Source organism: Filicampus tigris, chromosome 13 (genome assembly GCF_054856515.1).
Source record: "Filicampus tigris isolate MCC_2025a chromosome 13, RoL_Ftig_1.0, whole genome shotgun sequence".
In the NCBI taxonomy this organism is placed as follows: Eukaryota; Metazoa; Chordata; class Actinopteri; order Syngnathiformes; family Syngnathidae; genus Filicampus; species Filicampus tigris.
In genome coordinates, this window is record NC_141229.1 from 2,113,299 (window position 1) to 2,137,568 (window position 24,270).

The window sequence follows — 24,270 nt, forward strand, 5'->3', positions numbered from 1 at the left end:
TGGTCCTCAGCCAATCACAGGGCGCACAGACAAAATAGACTAATCGCCAGTCCACGGGGGTACATACAATGGACAGGTCACTGGCCATTGTCAAGGTATGTATAAACAAATGGAGTGGCCGCCAGCAATTGTCAAGGTACAGTATATTTTGGCAAATGGACTGGTGGCCAGTCTTGTCAGGGCACACCTAGACAATGGACTAGTTACCAGTCAATATCAAGGCCCATCTTGACAAACAATGCATTAAAGACAGAATAATACTGATTAAAACTGTTTAGTTTCATTTCTTGTAGTGTATCTAATTTATTTTTAAGTATTCCAACGAGACAGCAGGGTCATGTTTTCTGCAAGAAGAAAAAGTTCAACTTCCTTCAGGTAGTTTTACTTTGCAAGTGAAGACCGGAAACACTTGTGCCGCGTGCTAGCTTGACACAACACTGCGTCTGTGAATATGTGTGTTCGTGTGTGTGTACGCTGGTGACCGGGCCCGCTTTTCTTCTCTTCTCCGCGGCGCCACGCTGCGATGCGGAACCGCAGCCGGCGACCCGGACCGGTCCAGACCTACGAGGAGTACGCTTGGGGCAGGCTTCGGTTCGGCTCGGCTGAGCGAGTTCGGGCTCGCAGACGTCATGCCGCAGGGAGCTAGCCGCTAGCAGCGAAGCTATGAGCGGCGACGGCGGAGGCGGAGGCGCCATCAGCCGCCGCATCAAGAACCTGCTCAGATCGCCGTCAATCAAACTTCGGGGGCGGGGCCGAGCCTCACGTCATCAGCCAAGCGACAAGGTGCGCGCCGAGAAGGCGCCAGCTTTGTCCTTTCTCAGATTTTCCGCACGATTGTTAGCATTTAGCGCCTTTATGTCTTTATGCTTTCTGTGCATTTCAAACACGTGATACATTTATGGGTTATCTTATACAACGGTGACTTGACTTGCGAGTTGAGATCATTCCAACCTACCACTGGCTTGTGTATCGAACCGCCTATACATTTGACACATGGTCATCAAGTATGTGGTCATTTGATATGTGGGTATCCGACTTGGCAGTTGATTCTTGGGCGTTTACCACTTAGTCATGTGACTTGTGGTTATTTGACGTTTGGTCATGACTCGTGAGACGTGTCATTTGACTCATGGTCATTCACAGATGGCCATGTCGTTTCACTTATGTGACTTGCAATTTGGAAGTCAACAATATCACACATGGTCATGTGACTTGAAAATTGACTTACTTTTCCGCATGGTCAATTTATTTGCCATTTGACATGGTCATTTCAAATATGGCCATGTCGTTTGACTTATGTGACTAGTAATTTTTAAGTAAGTAAAATAAGTTTAACACGGTCATGTGACTCGAAAATTGACTGGTCATTTGCCACGGTCAATTGACTTGTCATTTGATAAATGGCCATTCACATGTGGCCATGTGAAATGTCATTTGACTTATGTGACTTGTAATTTGAAAGTTAAACAAGCAATTTAACACAGTTTGACACAGTCACTCAACTTGTCACATGGTTATTTGGCGTACGGTCATGTGACTAGTCATTTGGCACATGGTCTTTTGAAATGGTTGACACTGACAGCAACCATCTGGTTTTGTATTTCAAAGCAAATGGTAAATGCATGCTAACAAATGCGACCTGCTTTGCACGTGCCGACAAACATTTGCATGCTAGCGCATGTCAAAGCGCCTGCAGATGTTTGCGCTACGTTAGCGGCGCTAACTCGTCTGTCAAGTCCTGGCAGTTCTTCAAGTCTTAAGCGCTGAGGGGGAGGGTCCTGTGACTCACTAACATGTTCCCTCATGTCATTTCCCCCTGCAGGTGACCTTGGAGAAGGTTCTGGGCATCACGTCACCCGGCAATCGAGCGCTATCATGCGACCCAAGGAGTGGACTCTTGGCGTACCCCGCCGGGTGAGCGACTCAAATTGGCATCATAGTTAAAGCAGGATGTAGCACCCTTGTCACTTCCTGTGGTCGGAGCTGCATTCGGGTAATGTTAGCAATGTTGCTAATGTCCATGAGCAAGTTTGTTTATTTGGCCACCACACCCGCACATCTGGACCGAAACATTGATTATCTACCAGGAAGTAGATCAAATCGAAGGCTGGGGAGGTGGGGGTGGGTGTTTTCACAGCTTTTTACAGATCAAAGCTCAGAGGCCTAGGTCAAAGGTCAAGGTCACTGCAAACAAAATAAAAAAAAATTCCCTGCAAATTGTATTTGCTTTTCTCCTAGCTTGGGAGACATACAGACTTGAGATAGCCGTTTGGTAGGGTAATTTTTTTCTGGGGGGGGGGGGTTGGTTAATTGACCTTGTCTTTAAGAATGTGGGTGAGGTCAACTTCATCACTATCAAGGTGAAAAATGTATTTGTAGCGAGTCACACGTCAAATTATAGGCCTTATTGAGGGCTTTCCAGAGATGTGATTATTTTTTCAATCTCGCCTCATATGATAAGTTGAGACTCAAAAATAGAGTTTGGGGTTCTAAAGCTATTGTAAAAGGTGTATGTTTAATAATATTTTGAGCGTCTACAAAATGTACGTGCGTACATGTCAACTCTCCAGTCAGCCTTTTCAAGTCGACGTCACGATTTGATGTGATCCACGCGAGCGAACAAAAGTGAATTGTGTCACTGGGAGTGTAATCGTAGCCTCGGTGTTTTGCGGGGAATGCCGGGAATGTTTCAGTCTGTCCGGCTCATCGTCCCCCTCCTCGGCCAACCGGCCAATCGGCTGCAGGTGGAGGAGGGGCTTATCTGGTGATAAGTGGGTGAGTGCAGCCACAGGCGAGGAGGAAACGGTCAGATGCGGTGAGGCGCATGCTAAGTTACCAGCTACAGTTGGCATGGTGAAGATGATGTCTTGTTCTTGAAACACTCGCGGCTTAACTAACTCAGATGATTAGAAGCACATTATCAGTGTTGTGATTTACATATTATTAACATATGATTCCCATAACCTTGTGCGTGTTTGCGTGTGCAGGTGTGTTGTGGTCCTGCTGCATCCTCGCAAAAACAAACAACGTCACATCTTCAACGCGTCAAGGTAAACTGGTCATTGGCCATGTTTGGTGTTGCCGTTGCCACGGTAACACGCCGCACGTGTGTTTGCAGGAAGACCATCACCACGTTGGCCTTCTCACCTGACGGCAAGCACGTGGTCACTGGCGAGGTGAGTCATGGCTTGTGTGACGCGGAACGTTTGACTCGTGGACATGTGACGTGTCGTTTGGCACAATTATTTGACTTCAGGTCACGTGACTTTGTTGGAAAGCGTGGTGATTTTACACACTGTCAATTTGACACGCGGTCATGTGACTTGCGGCCATTTGCATATCTGGTGGCTTGACTCCCGGCGCCTTGGGGTCCTCAGAGCGGCCACATGCCGGCCGTGCGCGTGTGGGAGGTGCTGAGCGGCGTGCAGGTGGCGTCCCTCCAGGAGCACAAATACGGCGTGGCCTGTGTGGCCTTCTCCCCCAACATGAAGTACATCGTCAGCGTCGGCTACCAGCACGACATGATGGTGCACGTATGGAACTGGAAAGTAAGCCACTCGTAATCATCCCACGAGTACGCATTTTTACTCCTTCCTAATTCTGTGCCTTTGTAAGTAAGCGCCAAACAAACAAACAAACAAAGATTGTAGTCCCAAGAGAAAAGTTCTCGTCATCAGAGACGGATTCAAAGTCCCAAGATAAGGTCCTTGTCCTGAGGTTGGCTTTTCATCCAAAGCGAAGGTTCTACTCCCTATAGGTTTTACTCCAGATAGCTTGTCCTAGTCACAAGTGAATGTTCCACTCACCAGAGAAGGTTCTTCTCCAGAGGTAAGCTTGATAAAGGCCCAACAGAAGCTTCTAGTCCCTATAAAGAGTTTTAGTCCCTAAGGTGTGTACTAGTCACGAGAGTAAGGTCCTTGTCACCCAAGAAGGGCCTGGTTCCAAAGTTAGGCTTCTTGTCCCCAGAAAAGCTTCTTTCCCTGAGAGAGAATCTATACCCACATTTTTTTTTTAACATTAAAGAATGACGTTTTAACGTCTTGAATAGGAATTAAATAAACACAAAGAAAAAAGTATTGTAGAATGTTTCATATGGACACTTACTCAGTGTTAAACATGAGCCTGTTTGGACTGGACAAACATGCGTCACTAATTCGACGCAACAAAGACAATGAGCTACCTGCTGCTGCCGCCTGGTGGTATGTGAGAGTACTACAATGTAGTAAAGACAGGATCACGCTGCCAGGCGCTAGACCGCACATGCACACAAATTAGATCATTTCCCGCGGCAGACCGGACAATATCTCGCGGCACCACACAGTTTGAAAAACACTGCTGTAGAGGATGGGTTCCCGAGTCCGGTCTTCAAGAGTCTCTGTCCGACCTGTTTTAGCTGTATCCCCATTCCAACACACCGGCTTCAAATCATCGGGATTGTTATCAGGCTTTTGCAAACATTACTGATGAGCTGATGATTTGAATGTGTGCCTTTACACTTACACCACACCTGTGTGGCAGCATGATGTTGCCGTGGGCAACGCTTAAAGTGCACATCAAACTACTTAGTCACTCTGTAATTGTAGTAGATAAACTGTCTTTCATATGAATTCATGCTTCATTTGCCTTGACCTCAGTATTTTAGAATGCATTGCAGAGCTGTTATTGTTTGTTGTAATAAATACAAAATGGTTGAAAAATACATTAGGGAGTACCTTGGGGAAAAAAAATCGCAGTTACTTGGGGGGGAGGGAAAAAAAAATCTCAATGAGATTAATTTCCATAATCGTCGGGCCCTACTTCCTGTGTGTGTAGAAAGGCGCGGTGGTGGCGGCCAACAAGGTGTCGAGTAAGGTGACGGCCGTGTCCTTCTCACACGACTCGTCCTACTTTGTGACGGCGGGGAATCGACACGTCAAGTTCTGGTACCTGGACCACAGCAGGACCTCCAAGGTGACACTCGGAGCCGCTCGAGTCACGTGGCGGGAACACGCGCAACAAGGTGCTCTCTGTCTCCGTCCGCGCCCACGCGCAGGTGAGCGCCGCCGTGCCGCTGCTGGGGCGCTCGGGGCTGCTGGGAGAACTGAAGAACAACTTCTTCTGCGACGTGGCGTGCGGGCAAGGGCAGCAGGCGTCCTCCACCTTCTGCATCAGCACGTCGGGCCTCCTGGTGCAGCTGGACCAGCGGCGCATGCTCCACAAGTGGGTGGAGCTACGCGTGAGTCCACATGTTTGTTGCCGCACCTGTTGACCGGATGTGCTAACGTGCTAATCGCAAGGCTCTCTGCTTCTTCTTCTTCTGCTTCCCGGGCAGAGGGTTGACTCCGCCCCTGTAAGTCAGACGCTGTGTGACTTACTTAAAGTGCCAACGTTCGTGTTTTCATGGAGCATATTTGTTCATTTTGTTTTCATTTGTTTGTTTTTCCACTTATGCAGACTGACACAACAAAATGGGAACTTTGTAACAATCCAATTAAGCCAAGAGTGATGGAGGGAAAATATTCAATAAATCTAATGAATAGTAATTGAAACCTTAAAACATGCCGTTTAGGAAACAATAATAGAATTTTTCTTTTTTTGGGAAATTCCGTCCTATAGATGGCGTTGTCCTCCAATGCATTGAAAAATCCCCGTTTTTTTGTTTTTGCTCTCCCTATATATGAATTCACCTTGTTTTCATTCGTTTTCACTTCTCACATTTGTATTCATGTTATCACTTTTCATTTCTGCATGGTTTTTCCTGTCATGTTGTCATTCATTTTCACTTGTCACATTTGAATTTTTTCAGGTTTTCACTTTCACATTTTTGTTTTTTCACTCATTTTTGTTCAAGTTTTCACTTGTCATCTTTCATTTTTTTTCAAGTTTCCAATTATGTTTTCATTCATGATTTTATGCGTCCCCTTTTTATTGATTCAAGTTCTCATACCTCGTTTTCACTTAGCATGTTTTATGCATGTTTTCATCGGACAATTTTCATTCATGTTTTCATTCCTTTCGTATTCACTCATGTTTTTGTGCGTCACATTTTTATTCATTTATTGTTTCATTCGTCATGTTTTCATCCTTTGTTTCCATTCGTGATTTCATACATCACGTTTTTATTCATTCATGCTTTAATTCAGTGTTTTTTGCTTGTTTCAATTCACGTTTTCACTTCTCCCTTTTTTTCACTCGTGTCTGCATTCAGTCAAGTTTTCAACGTCTCATTTTCAATTTTTTCATTCGTTGTTTTACCGTATCATGTTTTCATTCATGTTTCACACTTGCGCAATCGTCACATTTTCCATTCTTTGTGGTTTTGTTCCCTGCATGTTTGCGCTCAGCATGTCTTGTAGTAGGGCGGAGTCACCATTCGCCCCCCCTCACGGGTCATTGGAGCGCACCACAGCCGCCGACTGGCTGACTTGCCTCCCTGTTGCTGCTTTGTCACATGATGTCACATGACGTCACATGAGACTGCCGCGTGTGTGCCTGCAGGCGTCTCAGGCCACGTGTTTGTGCGTGACAGACGAGCTGATCTTCTGCGGCTGCTCGGACGGCGCCGTGCGCGCCTTCAGCCCGCACACGCTGCACTTTCTCTGCACGCTGCCGCGGCCGCACTTCTTGGGCGCCGACGTCTCTACCATGACGGATGCCAGGCAAGTAGAATTCCAACAAGACAGTCCGCCCTGGCCGATTTGACATTGTGTTGTGTTGAGCTAGTTGCTCCAAGAATTTTCCGATAATTTTATTTTCGCACAGTCGTTCATAAGGCGTGGCGACTTTATTGATACTGTATGTACAAATACCAACTACTACTTTCCTATTAGGCATTTTGGGCGGGACTCAGTGGTACTCTCGTAGTTTTGTTTTTTGTACAGTGGAACTAAACCCACAAACTATGATGCCAAAACACACTTTATTTCACTTCAAACGTCCCTGACAACATTGGCTGATATGTCGATTTAGAAACTAACAGCTAAACCAACCCACGATGTTGACGTCAAGTTTTCCATGACGGGATCATTCAAAACTATATTGTGAGCGCATTTGTGGCTTAGGTGCGACTATATGTTGTGACCTCGCAGCAAGATTGTACATCTTGACTTCCTCAAAGTCAGGACTTGCTTGAAATTTCATGGGGACTGCTCTTGGCTTTCCAGATTTCGGTCACAGTAATTTGGAACTTGCTTGAAATTTGATGGTTAATCAATCAATCAATATTTCAGACTCAAAAGCAGTCCATAAAATAACATAAAAGCGACAAAGGATAGGCTAGACAGCTACAATCCATACAAGCATTCTCTCCATTTTTTAACACTCAACTTCGCCCTTAGTCGTCTGTTCTGCGTTCGTCCGGACGCCCGTTACCCGGATACGGTGGCGCTGACCTACGACCCGAGCAGCGGTTGGCTGTCGTGCGTCTACAGCGATCACAGCGTGTACGTGTGGGACGTGGGCGACCTTCGAGACCCGCGCCGGGTGGGCAAGCTCTACTCGGCACTCTACCACGCTTCCTGCGTGTGGAGTCTAGAGGTTGGTGTGGCGCCCGGGGTTCAGGATTCGCTGGGAGAAAGGGGGCGGGGCCTACCGCACCGGACGGTGAGATCCTCACACCTCATCCGCAGGTGTTTCCCGAAGACGGTGGAGACACGGGGAAGATGGCGCTCCCACCTGGATGCTTCCTGTCATGCTCGTCGGATAATACCATACGTGTGTGGAACGTGGACGCTCGGCGCTTCCCCAACAACATCCTCAGCCATGTATGCACATGTTTACACCCACGCACACAGATATCGATTTGACCTTTCAAATCAAAGATATTTTTCTGTGTTTTTGGGCCCCCATAAGTCAGTCTGTCCCTGTTCTGTTACTGGCCGAGGGAAACCCGAAACATAACCAAATTAAATGCTCCCTTCAACCTCCCACACCCAAGCAGGCCAGTGTGCACGAAAACTATCTTTATGTGGTTCATTGTTTTGATCTGGGAGGGAGAAATATGCCAACACAACAAACAAAATAAATCCAAGGACCCTAACTGTCTACAAAATAAAACAAATCAAAGGCACGCTCTTAACCTAACTCCTACTAATAAACATGAGAAAACAGGCAGAAATAAAAAGGCTTCTCCCTCTTACCAGGTTACAGCTGCTCACACAATTGCAGGTACACGCAGTGCACAGGACGGCATCTGGCCAGGTTGGAAGCTGGAGGGCTCAGAGAGGCTTGACTGCCAGCACGTGTTGGTTTAAAAAACCTTGCTTCCCACCTATGACCAATCCGCTGGAAGCAACCTTCTGAATTGGCCAATCAGCAGGTCACACCTGATTGCACTCAGGACACACAAACTTTCATGGCCACAAACACACGCCCGCACTGAAAAACACAATTCACACCAAAACAGAAAACAGAAACAGAAAACTACACAAATAACCAGGAACGTAACAGTCCCCCTTTCCTGCGGTGTTCCTCAGGGGTCAATTTTAGGGCCCCGTCCTATTTGTACTTTTTTTTTTCTCGGCGATGTCATCAGCAATTCTGAAGCTAGGGCTGCTCGATTATGGGGAAAAAAAAAATGATAATATTGAAAAAGAGTCAAAACACACAAATGCAAAATGGGAACACTCACATGGAGCTGCTTCAGGCCACAACTTGCACAAAGGCACTGGCACACTGCACACGCATCATCCCTGAGGATAGAAACAGCATTTAATCCTTGCAGTCAATTCCCTTTACACGCACACACACACACACAAATAGCTCTGACCTCCGACCCCCAGGATCTTCACAAGGTCATTTACGTGGAGGACAACCCGTCCAGCCTCCTGGACCCGGACAGCGTCTCGCTCGCCACCATCAGCGAGAAGGCGGGGCAAAGCGCCCCCGAGGCGCCGCCTGGCGACCAGAGCCGCGCCGGCATTCGATCGCTGACGGTCAGCCCCGACGGGCGCCACATGGCCTCGGGCGACCGCGCGGGCGTCCTCAGGTTGGTGGCCACGCCCACTCGGGGACCAGGAGGTTGACAACTTGTCAATCACGATGCCTGTGTGCGCGTGTTTCAGAGTGCATGACGTGCGCACCATGCAGGAGATCGTCAACGTTCAAGCTCATGACGGTGAAATTCTTTCCCTGGACTTCTCCCAAAGCGACACAGGTGAGACGTTGTGTGGCATCTTAAGCAGGGTTTTTCTTGCCTCAAATTGAGAGACAGGTGGTAGCGTTTTGATCACTTGCCCCTCTCCCAACTGGCTTAAACTGACAATTTTTTTTTTTATACATGTATTTTATGCTCCATGAATGTTTTTTTTTTTTTTCTTCCCCGATTTGAGTTTTTGCTGAGATGGGCAACTGTAGTAGCACTGGTGAACGCCGTTTTGTTGAGTTAGGTCTGATAGCTGTTTTTAACTAATTTTGGGGTGTGGTATCCAAAACCGATGTCAGTTTTTCTCTATCATGTCTAGTTTTTGAGCTGCTAAGATCGCAATTTTCTTTAAAAAAGTATAAAAAAAGTACTGCACTTAACGGGTATGTGCTTGTTTTATTTATTTTTTAATCAAATATTGACATACAGTGGAATATAAAAGAAAAAGAGCATGACAAGTTGCCGCATAGCTGTAGATGAGTTCAATCGTAATTAGCTGGCAAGTCTTACTGGAGCTAATTTTGCTTATGTGGAGGCTACGCTATAAAGAAGAAAAAAAACTGATATGCTAGAAAAAAAAACGGACTGAGGAATCAGCATGCCAATTAGTTTTAATCACCATTAAAATTAACTCAACAGAACTTTTTTTTTTTTTTAATTCCAATTATAATGGATCGGTGGCCGCAGTTTTTCATCTGCGCTACTGGGGGTCCACGTAGAGGAGCACCACAGACTTCCTAACCAGATGCATGCCAAAAGTGCCATTTTTGATATGGACAAATTACGCGCTGGCCCACAAATAGCAAAAAAAAAATCCACGTGTAAATGCCAGCCATTGAAATGCTTTGGGAAAATGAGGGGGGTCTCCCCGTGAACCCCCAAAATTCTTCAAAAATGGGATTTCCACATAAATGGGAGTCGTCTTCCCATAATAAATATTAAAAAAAAGATCTGCAAACAGGTCTGTCGGTGGTTGCTGAACTGTGACTATGTGGACCCACTGTTGTTTCTAATTAATATGACGAAAAATGTCATTAAATTACATCTAATGAATAAAGGAAAGAAAATTAGAAAGAAATATATTTATTTTTTGCTTTCATTTTTTGCAAAGTGTTTGCGATACAGCGCCACCCGTGGGCGTTGCCGAGCAATTGCAGTTAAGACCCAAAGTGCACAGTTGTCGTGACTTTTTCGAGACGTCTGAAACCAGGCGCGCCTCCAAATTTTATGTGCGGGAAAAGTTTGCATGTGATGCAGCAGGCCACCCGACCCCGTGCGTGTACGCGCATGTTTGTGTTTCAGGCGTGCAGTTTCTGGCCACAGCCAGTCGCGACCGCCTGATCCACGTGCTGGACGCGGCGTGCGACTACCGTCTGGTCCAGACTCTGGACGAGCACTCGTCCTCCATCACCGCCGTCCGGTTCGCAGGTCAGTGGACTTTTGAGCCCTCGTCCCGCCAAGCCCGGCCCGACCCGTGACGCCGTCGCCTCTTTCCCGTCCACCAGCCAGTGAGGGCAAAGTGCGACTGATCAGCTGCGGTGCCGACAAGAGCGTCTATTTCCGCACGGGCCGGCAGGTGACGTCACGCCCGCCCGCCACCTCGCTTCCTGTCAATGTCCTGACCTCGCGCGCTCCCTGCTCTCTGTCTCAGACGGACGGCCACGTGGCGTTCACGCGAACGCATCACGTGGTGAGGAAGAGCACGCTGTACGACATGGACGTGGAGCCCACCAGGAAGTACGCCGCCATTGGCTGCCAGGACCGCAGCATCAGGTGACTCCGCCTCTCCCGCCTCTCGCCCGCCGACGACGGATGATGACAAAGATGACGGCGATCCTCGTGCAGGATCTTCAACATCAACAACAGCAAGCAGAAGAAAATCTACAAAGGATCTCAGGGAGAAGATGGAACGCTCATCAAGGTGGGAAGGGAAAGGCGCTGGTTGCCGTGGAGACCGGAGCTCTCCCTCGTCTTGATCGTCTTCATCTCTTTGATGCTCAGGTGCAGATCGACCCGTCGGGTCTTTACATCGCCACTTCCTGTTCGGACAAGAGCATCAACATCTTTGATTTCTACTCGGGCGAGGGTGTGGCCACCATGTTTGGACACTCGGGTTAGTCGGCGGGTGCACGTTTGCGTGTGCGTGCGCGCGCGCGCATGTCTTTCACTCTCCCCCCCTTCCTCTCGCTGTCAGAGGTGGTGACTGGCCTCAAGTTCAGCAGCGACTGCACACGCCTCATCAGCGTGTCAGGTGACAGGTAGGACTTGAATGGCAGCTGTCACACGCGCACGCCCCCGACCACTCACTTACGCACACTCACTTACACACACACATCGACCATGTGTTTGCGCGCGCGTGCGCAGCTGCATCTTCGTGTGGCGTCTCAGTCCCGAGCTGACCCTGCGGATGCGTCAGCGCCTGTCCGACCTGAAGCTGCCCGGCAGAGGCCCCGCCTCCCACGATGCGCCTCAGGAAGGGAAGCCCGGGGAGGTGGGGCCTCCTCGCGTGGTTGCCATGTCGTCAGACAGCGACAAGGAAGAAGAGGAGGAGGAGGAGGAGGAGGAGGAAGCGGGTACGTCCTGCCGCGCCAACGTCATCAAGCTTCCTCACCAATCTAACGTCGCACCTGTGCTCTTTTCCCGCAGGGGAGGCGGCACGTGATAGCAAGACGGTGAGTTGTTTTTACAAACAATTCGCCAGGTTTTCTTTGATAAGGGTCTTTTTTTTTTTTTTTTTTCCAATACTGCAAATCTCTAAAAGTAAAGCCCTGTAAATGCTTTCCACATGCATCTTGGTGTCCAAGCACAATGTTGGAAGTGAGCGAAGAAGTTTCATTTTGACAAAAAGTGTACTTTAGCGCCTTCTTGTGGCATAGGGGTGTTGATAAACTCCTGAAGTGAGGTGAAAATCTTTCTTTTGGACAAAAATAGTGCTTCGTTGTCAGCTAGTGGCATCCCTTTGCCAAAGAACTATGTCGAAGTGAGTTGAGGAGTTTTCTTTTGGACAAAAATAGTGTTTTGTCGCCAGCTTGTGGCGTTCCCGTGCCAAGGAACTATGTTGACGCAAGCTGAGGAGTTTAGACAAAATTAGCGCTTAACCAGCATTTTTTTTTGCCATCTCGTTGTCAAGGAACTATGTTTAAGTGAGAGGAGGAGTTTCATTTAGACAAAAAAAAGTACTTTGGCACCATTTTGTCACATATTGGTCTCAAGTGAAGTCTGCTAAGGAGTTTCATTTCGATAAATCAAGTGCTTTGCTTTTGGCCTCTTGTTGTCAAGGACCTATGTTGACGTGAGTTCAGTTTCTGCAGCGAGTTTAATTTAGACAAAAACAGTGCTTTGCGGCAGATTCTAAATCTATTCAATAGGCACCAATTACTCTCGGAATTTCACTATTAGCGGCAGGGCTCGGGTGTATCATTTTGAGAGGGGAAAACCCCCAAAAGAATCCATTTCAGAATACAGCTGTAACGTAACAAAAGGGTGGAAAATGTGAATCTGTGATTACTTTCCGCTCACAACGTAAATTGAAGCTAAATAAGTTGTTATTTTATTTGTTGTTGTTGTTGTTGACGTTTTTTCCCAGGCCCCGGCAAACGGGCGACTGCCTCGCCGCCGCTGGGCCAGGAGTTCGTGCGGTGGCGACGCTAGCGATGTTGCCACGGTGACATCCATGTTGGACCTTAGACAGCTGGACTCGTACTGTTCCAATGGCGGGTTGCCGGTAAGCGTTTGGTGTCTTCCGTAACTCCCGCTCCAAAATGATCGGGTGTTTCTTAATCTTTGTTGAACGGCCCTCCCTCCCGATGAAGACACGCCCGCTCGACGACAGCCCCTCGCCACGCAGCCCCCGGGGCAGCTGGATCTCGGAGGCGGGGCTTCACAGGGCCAATCAGCAGCTGGGAAGTCGCCTCAGTCTCCAGGTGCGTGATTGACATGCTGTCCGTAGACGGATAAACGTGCAGCCGATGGCGCTTTGAGCGCTGAATTGTACATGTGCGCCATATTGGATGTGGCAAAGTACTGGTGAGGATGTACCAGCTACTCTCCGAACTACAAACTAGCAGGACTCCAGCCTTCTCTTTGAACTAGAACCTTCTCAGGAAAGCTCAGGCAGAAAAGTAGAGCCAGTTGTTCTCCAAATTTACGAAGCATTCGTTTCTCTCCTCCCTGTAACAGAAAGCGAGTCCGTTGAATTTACAGAATATGTAAATGACGCATGGTCAGGATGGTACCACCTGTGCCGTAATTTGGGCCAGCGAAAAGCCTGCAAACCTTCACCTGCAATCGTCCCTTGGCACAAAAACTGTATCCAACTTCTCAATGAGGCGTCTCTCTATGCGTACATAGTATGTCTGCGGTCATATTTCTATGAGTGAGTGCTAGGGATGTAACGATTAATCGAAAAGCGATTTTGAATCGATTAATCGGGACCAATCGATTTTACATCGATTCATCGGGACCAATCGATTTGATCTAGAAAATGATGTAGATCAAATTATGCGCCTATGCCAAACATGATTGCCTTTTGCGTTTGTGGATGGCTGCAGAACCACACTAGTGCACCGAGACAAGCATGGTAGCAATTTTTTGAAACTCAAATCGAGAATCGGGAACTGAATATCGAATCGGGGCTTTAGCGAATGGTTAACATCCCCAGTGAGTGCCTTCCTGACCTGAGCGCCGTCCCTACAGGTAGAGCACACGGAGGCGCTGACCAATCCCAGGCCAGACTTCACCCTGCTGTCCAATCCGATCCTGGAGAGGGAGCAGCCGGTGCTGTTTCCTGACCAATGGGAGGACAGAGTGAGCCCGGGTAGCGACTTTGAGGTGAAGGGCGCCGGTCCTGCAAGCGGACCGGAGGACAAACCCAGTCCGGACAGCGGCTGCTCGCTCAGATTCAACTCCAGAGCCTCCAGTCCTGACACGACGGCGGCAAAAAGTCAGACATCGGGCATTGAGATGGATGGATGGATGGATGGATGGATGAATGGACGGATCGACTCGGCTCACTTCAAGATAGTTCACTGACACCAGGATGCTGATATGCATAAAAGTGACATTGCGCACCTGGATAATCACCAGGTCCGTTTCTCCTTTTTTCCCCACCAGACGCGGAGCCTACGGAGCAGACAGATCGTCTCAGTGACGACGGCGACTCCCTGGACGAGGACGAGGACGCCGGTCCGGTCCCGCAGACTCCGGACCAAGAGGCCTTCCTCAAGAAACACTTTGCCACGCTGGTCCACAATGCAGAAGGTCCCAGCAGAACCGCTCACAGCTCCAACGAGAGCCTCAGCATGTCATCCAGGTTCCTCTACCAGAACTCTGCTGCCAGGTACCACTCACGCCGGCAGAACCTCTGGTCCTCATGTCTTGGTCGTTGTGTCTTCTTCTGCTCCTCATCATGTTCCGGTTCTGCTCCTCATGTCCTCACGTCTTGTTCTGGTTCTGCTCCTTGTCGTGTTTTGGTTTTGTTCTTCGTGTATCTTCTCACCTTGTTCTGGTTCTGCTCCTCATATCTTCATCGCCTTGTCTTGTCCTCAAGTTCTGGTCCCACTATTCACGTCTTTCGCGCCTTGTCTCATTCTGTTCCTCTTCATGTTCCGACTCTGTCCCTCATATTCTCCCACCTTTTCCTGGTTCTGCTCCTCAGCCGAACCGTCCCTAAGTCGGACGGTATGGAGACCAAGTCCCACCCCGTGGTCCCTGAGGCGTGGAACCAGGACGCGAACGTGACATGTACTTCCAACCAAACGGGAAGTTGCCAGCCGGAAGAGGAGGAGCAGAACCGTGAGGCTTCCACAGAAAAGAGGGAGTCTGATCTCAGGGGGATCGTGAGCGGTCCAGGTATAGTATTTCCCCGCAGTTGGGCATTTGCAAAGTCAGGAGTTTCATCTGTTCAAAATTCGTGCATATTCGTCATTTTCTCTCTTTTTGAAATTTTTTTTTTTTTACCCAATTCCCGGCCTCTTAACCAATGAAATGCTTCAAAATATACACGTGACGGTGTCGTGAGCCCCCGGAGGATGTTCCGGAATTTGAGTGTTTGTGCGTGATTGGGAATGTCAATAAAGTCCATTTACGTCATGTGTTGTTACTTATCTGTTGGCCTCTGACTCCGTTCTAGCGTCTAAACGTAGACGCTGGACCGGACAGACAAAGCCTCCCCGGGTAGCTTAGCGCTAGCTAGCTGCTACGACAAATTGTGGGTGGATTTGAAACTCGACCAAAACCCCCAAAAAAACACCCTGAGTTTTCATATTTGTAAATGTTAGTTTACATCATGGTTCACCAAGAGAAAGTGAAAGGTGCTTTTGTTTTTTATCGGCAGGTGGTGTGATCCCTCAGCGTCCCACCTCTCTCCCCTCGGCCCCCAGACGCACTACGGCTGCAGCTCAGCCACCTCAGAACCCGGCTTCCGCCAGCCCCAGGTCTCCCCAGCAGGCCATCGCCGCCATGACGCTGCCCAGGAAGTGCCCGCCCCCCTCGGCGGGCGCTCCACGCTCCTACATGAGTCCCACCGCCAGCTCCGCCGCCAAAATGTCCCGCTCCGCCTCGCTGGGTGACGCCCTCAACCAAGTGGGACTGGCGGCGGGGGCGGCGTCCGGCGGTTGCCAACCGCCTACCGTTGCCGTTTCTTCCTTTCCCTTGCCGGGTTGCCAAGGTAACCAGGCCAACCCGCTCACCCGTCTCTTGCTGCCCGACAAACCTTGCATCACGACCATCAAGACCGCCGCCCCCTCCCGGCCCCCACCCGGGCCCTCACCCGCTCCCGAGGCTCAGGACAACGCAGGTTTGGACGCTTCTCTTCCTCATCCCTTCATCCTGTCATCTTTCCGTCTGGGCTCGCCTTCATCATCCCTCCTCTTCCTGTCTGTCACCAACCGGTGAGACGCTGTCCCTTAACCCCTTTTATCTGTCCTCACCACAGACACACAGTCGACACTCTCTATTAGCGGGTGTTAGCGACCAAGCCTGGTTGCAAAAGCAAAATCAGCGAGGCAGTTATACAATCCCCCCCAAAAAAAACATATTGTTAATTGTCTATATTAATAATACAGCGTTGGAAGTGAACTTCATCTTATGTTAGAGCTAATGAAGTTTAACGTTTGCTTCCATAGTTAGCTTCAACTTTAGCTTTCAACATCGGAGTTAGCGTCCAACGTGTCCGCTTGCTTAAGAGCTAAGGAAAAACCTACATCAGCTTCCTTGGTAACGGTAGCGCTAAGGAACAAGAGCTTCCGTTTTCATCTTTGGCATTATTTTCCAAAATTTGATTCTGTAGTTAGCTTCCAAAGCTACCTCCAACATCATAGCTAAGTAAGACCATTAGCTTCAATATTGGCTTCCAACATCAACTTCCAAATTTAGCTTCACATTACTGTAGTTTCCAATGTTAAATTCCAACGTTGGCTTCCAACGTCATCTCCCTTCGCTTCCTACATGACCTGCAACGTTAGAGCTAACGTAAGCTTCAATATTAGCATGAATTGTTTAGCTTCAACAATAGCTTCCAAAGTTAGCTTCCAGCATTAGCTTTTAATATTAGCTTGTTAAGTTAGCTTCCAACAATGTCTAGTGTTGGAGTCCAATGTTAGCGCCGTGAGCGCCAATGTTGTCCTCTCTCATTAGATTCTGACAATAGCTTCCAACATTGCCTCAACATTAGCTTCCACTGTTAGATTCTGAAGTTCACTTGCAACGTTATCGCTCACGGGGGAGCTAAGGAATTCCAACAGTAGCGTCTGACGTTAGCCTCAACGTGAGCTTCCAATTTTAGCTTCTAACATTAGATTCTGAAGTGTTAGTTCCGAAAATTACGTGCTTGTGGATATTCTTGTTCACCCGGGTCATTTCTTTCTCAGAACATTGAATAGATCGCAACTGGACGGCTTTGTTTGTTAAAGAAGACATTTCGCATCCTGTCTAATAAGGCTTCATCGGTTCACGCAACAAGGCTTGGTTAGGACCAACCAGACAAACGGTAGCAGTAGTTTCCAACATTAGTCTACCAACCTGCTTTCACGCCGTAGCCTTGCCGACGTGTTGGGAGTTTCCATCATGCGGCCGATCACTGTCAGTCTGGCTCGCTATCGGCGATAGCTCGCCCATGGCATCTTAAGAAGGAGCGGGGAATTTGGTTGATCACAAAAATACGCAGATAGCTTTGAATTGGTGGCACGTTTAGCTAACAGATTTATGTTCTAAAGACGCTTTGCCAATTCTGAATTGGTGGGGATTGACAGTATGTCTATGGTTGCCCTGCCCTCCTCTCACGCGTTTGTCAGATGACCCGCCCGATTTTTCCATTTGACGTGTTTCTTGCCGCAGACCCGCCTGTCAGTATTGAGTCCTGCCGAGCGTTGACCAATCAGATGCTGGGCTGCTTCAAGCGAGCCACCCGCCTCTACAGGAAGGTACTCTCGCCTCCCCCAACTCCCTGTCGGACCCTCCTCTCGCGCCTGCTCAAAACATGGCCGCCTCGCTTGCCCCTGCAGGTGAGCAGCGCTTGGACGGAAGACGTCGACCCTGAGCGCAGTCAAATGGCCGCTGTCCTGTCTGAAGCCTTCCAGGCCATGAGGGCGGAGCTCCAGTCTCTGCCGTTGGCACCGGGCGGCGGCGGCGGCGGCGGCGGGACTCTCGCTGGGATGGCGGACCAGGAAAGGACGGCGGCTCTCCTGGAGGAGTACTCCATGCTGCTTCTGCAGGCCGTTCACAGGAAGCTTGGACCCCTCCCGCCTTCCTAGAACCAAGCCCCAGGTCCTCACTCCATCAATCCCGCCCCCTTTCTCGCCAATTTCAACATCACTTCCGGTTTATGGGAGGCATCCCCCGTTGACTGTGTAGCGACGACCGCACTTGAACAAAACGTTAATGACTGTTAACAATCACTTCCTGTTCTCTGCAACCGTTGAAACAAAATGGATGATTGACAGCTGACCTCAGATGACGGTACACAAATCACATGACTTCTTCGGATATTTAAAATGCTCTTAAATAAACGTTTGCAACAAAGTCTGCAGTTGTTTGCGTGGATGCTGGTACGTTAGCGCCTTCCTGCGTGTCCGTCGCGTTCTAGCCGCAAGGCGATTGTTAGCCTGGATGCTAACATGTTAGCATGCCACATTGTTTTTTGCTTCCTGGCAGAATAAAGTTGGTGCGGATGTTAGCACGGTTAGCATGTCACACCACCAGCGACATTGGGCTTCACCCGCTAACTGCGCGCGCGGGAATTTGTGCTGAAATCGTTAGCGCACACGTTTGACCCACAAATCTGTGATTTATCAAGATTGTCATACGTGAATCTGTGGAATTTGCTAGTCAGCTGACTGAATGCCCGAAATAACCGTGAATGGGACACTTCATCACTTTCACCCACGTTTTGTTCAAGCGCTAATGTGCGCTGTGTGTGTATGAATGTACGGAATGTTCACGCATACAGTACATATGAGTATCCGCGGTTGGCAGTGGTCATTTGACTAGCAGGTTGCACAAGTACACAATATTTGTAGTTAGAGAAAGGCTTTCCATTTGATAACAATACAAATAGCCTTCGCGAGCGCGGCTTTTTAACTTGCAAGAGTCCGCAGTCCCATCAAAAATTTCCGCCGGAGGGTTCTGGCTAATTTTGTTAGCATTTGCAGGATCGGTGGAAAGATACATTTCCCAATGGGGTCAAGGAGAGATGAAAAGGGAGTTTCGATTCAAGCATTGGAAAGGCGAGTGCACTTCCAAATGAAGTTGACTGCAGCTTTCCGTACTCATGGCATCGTTCAATGGGGAGTATTGATGATGTGAGTGTCGAGCTTATTTTCTTTTTTTCTGTCCTTTTTCCTCTCCTGACCTCAAAGTTTTTATCTTATCACACACGTTTCTGTATTTCACAATATCTGATGTTCAAAGCTTTTTCGTGCATTGGATATTAATGTTGGTCACGTACGGAATCCAATTGCTGCCACACCAGAAAAGAAATGTTCTACAACATGTTTTAACGAGATATGTTTCACATCTGCGCTTGGCAAAACAAAACAATTCCTTACGGTTCTGGTCACTTCTGGTGACCCCTTTTTTTTTTTTTTTTTGGTGTGTCCTATCAGTAAAAGTTATGAGCTGCCTTACGACACTGCTCTAATATTGTTAAAAAAAAAAAGTAAGACCAAGTGTTTTAAAAGATTTACGGTTTAAAAAGAAGACACGCATACACTGGAGGGAATTGTTTGGTTTTATTTTGCCAAATGTGGAACGCAAACTTAAAAGTTTTTGATGCTATCACGTCAGATTTATACTTCTAGAAGGTTATATTGATATTGTTAAAACATGACGTTTTGTGTTTACTTTGTTTTTTTTCCCCCCCTTGTGTGGCAGCAATACACTTCCCGAGTTTGTCTTCCAATTTTTGAGGCAAATTCTTGTTGACGTTGCTACCCTTCCGTCAAACTGTATTTTTGATTTGTTTGCTCATGTATAATTATTGACTATTTTTCCTTATCAAACTAAGTTTTTCTAATTCTTTTCAGAGGAACGCTCAGGTGCCTTCGCATGAGTCTGTAAATTTGGTCTGTGTGCTGTAAAGGATTGTGGGTAATATATCTTGTTTGCTTTTGTGAAGGTTGGTCAGGAAGGTGGCTTAAAAGCTGGCATCGAGGCCCCGTTCCCAAGATTTTTTTTTTAGGAGGCCACCAACCTGCGCTCCAAGCACGTCCGGGTCATCCCGCTCGATATGGCAAAAGAAAGTTCTGGAGCTAAAATGAGACTCCGAAGAGGCCCATAGACTTTTCACCACGGAGGCCCGCAAGCCCAACTCAGCCATCTCGAACAGCCACCAGTTGTAAACAAGCCCGTTTATGTCACAAAGAAAGCATCGCAAAAGTGGCCTCTCCGCATTGGAAATGGCCACCTGCAAGATGTGTGTGTGTGTGCGCGCGTGTGTGTTCGTCACGATCAGATTGGCTGCAGCTGGGCCTGTGCTCTTCCTCCCAGTCTGGGAGCGACACAGGAAAATCCTGGCAAGTCTTGGATGGGGGACGCGCGCTTGCTGAGTCATGGACGAGTCGGCGCTGGAGCGTTACTTCGATGACTCCATCGCAAACGTGAGTGGCTGGCCAGCCGCGGTCGGTGCGCAGTCGCCCTTCGCTGTATCGCGCTTCGCTCATTGCGGCCTCGCTGCATGGACCATTTTTGTCTTGTCGTACAGGACAGTTAAGCAACCGCTGAAGTGGACATTGTTAGCTAATTGAATGTTAGGTGGCTACTTGTAATGAATGGTATAGATCAGGGGTGTCCAAACTTTTTGCAAAGAGGGACAGATTTGGTGAGGTGAAAATACAAAAATACAACCATTTAGCCTGCATTCTTTTGTACGTGGGACACCAATAAATCCAAGCACATTTTGGCAAACCAGTCTGCCTTTCGTTTTTTGACTTTATTGTAATTTCAAGATTCTAAAACATGCCTTTCGGTCCATTTGAAACATGACAAATAAATGTTCACTGAACTCTTAGATTTCAAAACAGGGAAATAAGTATAAGTCTCCTTGCGTATGAGGCAGACAAAGTTGTTGTGTATTTCAGTGGGAAAAGTCCAATTTCCACCTTTCTTTAAATATTCGGCCCTTGCTGTCAACATTTGTTTTGTTTTTTTAATTCATTGTTGTCATCTTAGTCCGGAAAGGGTACACAGGGTTGTGGAGTTGGACAGCGTGCTGCCGTCCTCTTGTGTGTAAATGTAAAATTGCATTTAGAGTGTATTTTATATGCTTGTCAACGGGGCAACGGGCCAGACGTTATTAATTGGATGACAGAGCCTGCGGCAGGTTCAAATTTGACCCGGGCCACATTTGGACTTTGGACATGTCTGTAAATGATTGATCGTGATGAATCATTGTGAAGATGACTGATGTACTATTGATCACCATCAAACAATGCAAATTGAAGACAATGACGACGAATCATCTTTCACAGAAGTCGCATCCAAATGTTGGATCTTCCGTTAAATATCCATCACGAAATCGATGCATTGATTAATTCAGGGTTTAACCGATCGTTTTGGGTTTTTTTTTTCTTTACCGGGCAGGACTCGGGCTTCCTGAACGGGGAGGATGCGGAGCTCCCGAGCACGGCCGACCCGCTTCCGCGCTCCCCGAAGGCGAGCGGCGAGCTGGCCGACGACCTGGACCTCAGCTTCCTGCCTGACGAGCTGAGCGCCGACACGCATGATGCGGAAGGTACCGGCCGGCTCCACGACTCTGCTGCGCTAGTAACCTCCTGGATCCTGCTAGTGGCACTACTAATAAGGCAAATGTGTGTACAATCAATCACTATCAATTAGGGCTGTCAAAATTAAAGCATTAACTATGGAGATGAATTTAAATTTCATTAGGCACTAAAGAATAATTAACTCGGTTTGATTTACTTCCTGTAGCATCGGGTGGGCCCACCACCCCATGCTCCGCCCCTTATTTAGACTCGTGGGCTTGCATGGAACATATTCTTGGAAAAAAAAAAAATGTTTGCGCTGACTTCCCCTTTAACTGACCCTGTTAGCCTGGACAGAAAGCTGTGAAGTACCCGTATTAGTACTTGATTAGCTTTTGACACAGGTTTGCGCGCGTCTGATGGCAGGAAGCGGCAGCGGCGGGGGCGCGGCCGCGGCATCCCGCCACAAAGGTGACGACGAAGGCCGACCTTCTTCGTCATCCTCGCAGTTGGCCAACGACAGCGCCATCTTCTGCCCCATGACCCCGATGACGCCCATGACGCCCATGACCCCCATGACGGAGAGGTCAGGGATCGTGCCGCAGCTGCAGTAGGTCCAGCCGCCATATTGTTTGCCGTATACAACTCCTCGTAGGTGTGTGCGCGAGTGTTTTTGTGTCAGAGAGTGTGTGTGGGCGTGTGCGCACGCAAGGGAGTGCACCAGAATGAGTGTTTTGGGAAAGAGATTATGAATGTGTGTTGGTATGTTTGTTGAGTTTTGTGTGTGCCCTTTTGTTTTTTTGTTTTTGAGTGACTGCACGTGTGTGCGCGCGGTGGAGCAACGTTGTCTCCACGGCGAACCTGTTCACGTTCCTGCTCAAGTTGTTGATAACATTGCCGATTGTTTTCCATCCGGTTACTGCGCATGCCATCACTGGTGTCTGTGTGCGCAGAAACATCGTCTCCACGGTGAACCTGGGTTGTCCTCTGGACCTCAAGTTCATCGCCCTCCAAGCCCGGAATGCAGAGTACAACCCCAAGGTAGCTAGCCAAAGACAACCTCACTGGTTGAAGGCTTGACTGTTGGCATGCTGAGCGCAGCACATTTCGCATTTGGCTCAGCGTGTTTATCGTGAGCATGTTTAGCTCAACATGTTTGCCGTGTTTCTACGGGTATGTTCATCATCAGCCTGTTTAGCACGGCACATTTAGAATCAGCATGTTTAGCTTGGCGTGTTTAACATTAGCATGCGTGGCGGAAAACATTCAGCATTCGCATCTTAGCTCAGCATGTTCAGCATTAGCACGTTTGACTTGGCATGTTCGCCCCAGCGTGTAGTTTTGCATGTTTAGCTTAGCATATTAAGCATTAGCATGTATAACTGAATATGTTAAGCTTAGAAGGTTTAGCTCATGACCAGTGCAGCATGTTTAACTTAGAAAGTTTAGCTTAGCTTATTTAGCTTTAGCTTGTATAACTCAAAATGGTTTAGCATGTTGACCTCACCATTTTTAGTTCACCCGTTTAGTTTAAGAATGTTTAGCTTTAGTATGTTGTGCTCAGCATGTTTAGCTCAAGTGTGTTTAGCATCGTCAATAGCGCGTTTTGCTGTTTCCAGCGCTTTGCCGCCGTCATCATGAGGATCCGCGAGCCCAGAACCACGGCGCTGATCTTCAGTTCCGGGAAGATGGTCTGCACCGGAGCCAAGAGGTCGGTACCGATGTACGAGGTCAGTAGCGTTGGGCGGGGCGGGTCGGAACGGGTTGGCCGTCCGGTTCCGTCCCATCCGGCTCCGGAGCCACTTTTTGACGGCGGTCGTGTGTGAATACCTCCACGCAGTGAGGAGCAGTCCCGACTGGCAGCCAGGAAGTATGCCCGCGTGGTGCAGAAGTTGGGCTTCCCCGCTCGCTTCCTGGACTTCAAGATCCAGAACATGGTGGCCAGCTGCGATGTCTGCTTCCCCATCCGGCTGGAGGGCTTGGTCCTGACCCACCAGCAGTTCAGCAGGTCGCACCTTCGGCGCCCTTCATCTCTATGCGCATCTTCTTTGCTGCTGGTGTTCTTCTTCCTGTTCTTGGTCCAGCTCAAGTTCTCCATCCTGTTCCCGGCACATCACTTTGTTCCTGCAACTTGTTCACTACTGGTCTTTGTTACTGCAAATCTTCTTCCAGCTGAAGTTCTCAATCATGTGACTGCACATATTCTCACTCTTGTCACTGCTCATGTCCTTGTTCCTGCTCAATGTCTCTATCCTGTTCCCGCTCAAGTTGTCAATCTTGTTACTGTTCTTGATCTTATGTTCTTGACCCTGTTAGTGTTCATGTTGTTGCTGAAGTTCTCCATCCTGTTCCTCACTCAAGTTGTCTTGATCCTCTTGCGGGACGTGTCCTTTGTCACTTTTGGAGTTCTCCATCCCACCCTTGTTTCTGGCCAAGCTCTCCATCGCGTTGCCGTTCCTGTTCAAGTTCTCAATCCTGTTCCTGCCAAAGTTCTTGTTCGCGCTGATATTGTCATGTTAACGACGCGCTAACCGGACCGGTTCTGTGCCCGTGCAGTTACGAGCCCGAGTTGTTTCCGGGCCTGATCTACCGCATGGTGAAACCTCGGATCGTTCTGCTCATCTTCGTGTCGGGCAAAGTCGTCCTGACGGGTAGGCGCCGGTCGGTTGGGCTGCCTGCAGCTGTCAGTCGGTCAATCAATCCATCAATTACTCGGCTGCCGATCAATCTGCTTCCATTGCAGGCGCCAAAGAGCGCGGCGAGATTTACGAAGCCTTCGAGAACATCTACCCCATCTTGAGAGGCTTCCGCAAGCAGTGATATCGCTTGCTACTCGTTTGTAAATATTTGCGCTGTTTTATGTTGTTGATAGCACTTTCTTTTGGACGTTCACCATCAGAACACACGTGGGAAAAAAAATATATATATCTTTCAAAAAATCTCAATGATGTC

The 24,270-nt window shown here is 48.4% G+C and overlaps 2 protein-coding genes across 4 annotated transcripts; both read left to right on the forward strand.

The window, feature by feature from the left end:
- Positions 1–426: 426 nt before the first annotated feature.
- Positions 427–18,139, forward strand: mapkbp1 (mitogen-activated protein kinase binding protein 1). 2 transcript variants are annotated; one of them, XM_086050461.1, is made up of 29 exons: positions 427–783; positions 1,823–1,914; positions 2,988–3,050; positions 3,119–3,176; positions 3,378–3,548; positions 4,813–4,950; positions 5,033–5,215; positions 5,312–5,329; positions 6,478–6,638; positions 7,317–7,515; positions 7,608–7,742; positions 8,760–8,965; positions 9,042–9,133; positions 10,424–10,549; positions 10,627–10,697; positions 10,773–10,894; positions 10,967–11,042; positions 11,123–11,234; positions 11,316–11,379; positions 11,486–11,694; positions 11,768–11,793; positions 12,708–12,845; positions 12,934–13,044; positions 13,817–14,063; positions 14,234–14,459; positions 14,778–14,971; positions 15,456–15,917; positions 17,456–17,541; positions 17,623–18,139. In XM_086050461.1, the coding sequence occupies exons 1-29, from the start codon at positions 664–666 to the stop codon at positions 17,869–17,871; spliced, it is 4,155 nt and encodes a 1,384-aa protein (XP_085906587.1). In that variant the 5' UTR covers positions 427–663; the 3' UTR covers positions 17,872–18,139. The 2 variants fall into 2 exon arrangements, with proteins under 2 accessions (XP_085906587.1, XP_085906588.1); XM_086050462.1 differs by lacking the exon at positions 5,312–5,329.
- Positions 18,140–18,558: 419 nt separating this feature from the next.
- tbpl2 (TATA box binding protein like 2) lies at positions 18,559–24,263 on the forward strand. 2 transcript variants are annotated; one of them, XM_086050465.1, is made up of 8 exons: positions 18,563–20,214; positions 21,197–21,347; positions 21,745–21,928; positions 22,272–22,359; positions 22,938–23,029; positions 23,159–23,326; positions 23,875–23,969; positions 24,062–24,263. In XM_086050465.1, exons 1-8 carry the CDS (start codon positions 20,167–20,169, stop codon positions 24,136–24,138), a joined length of 903 nt encoding a protein of 300 aa, XP_085906591.1. In that variant the 5' UTR covers positions 18,563–20,166; the 3' UTR covers positions 24,139–24,263. The 2 variants fall into 2 exon arrangements, with proteins under 2 accessions (XP_085906590.1, XP_085906591.1); XM_086050464.1 differs by having other exon boundaries at positions 18,559–20,214; positions 23,875–24,263.
- Positions 24,264–24,270: the final 7 nt, after the last annotated feature.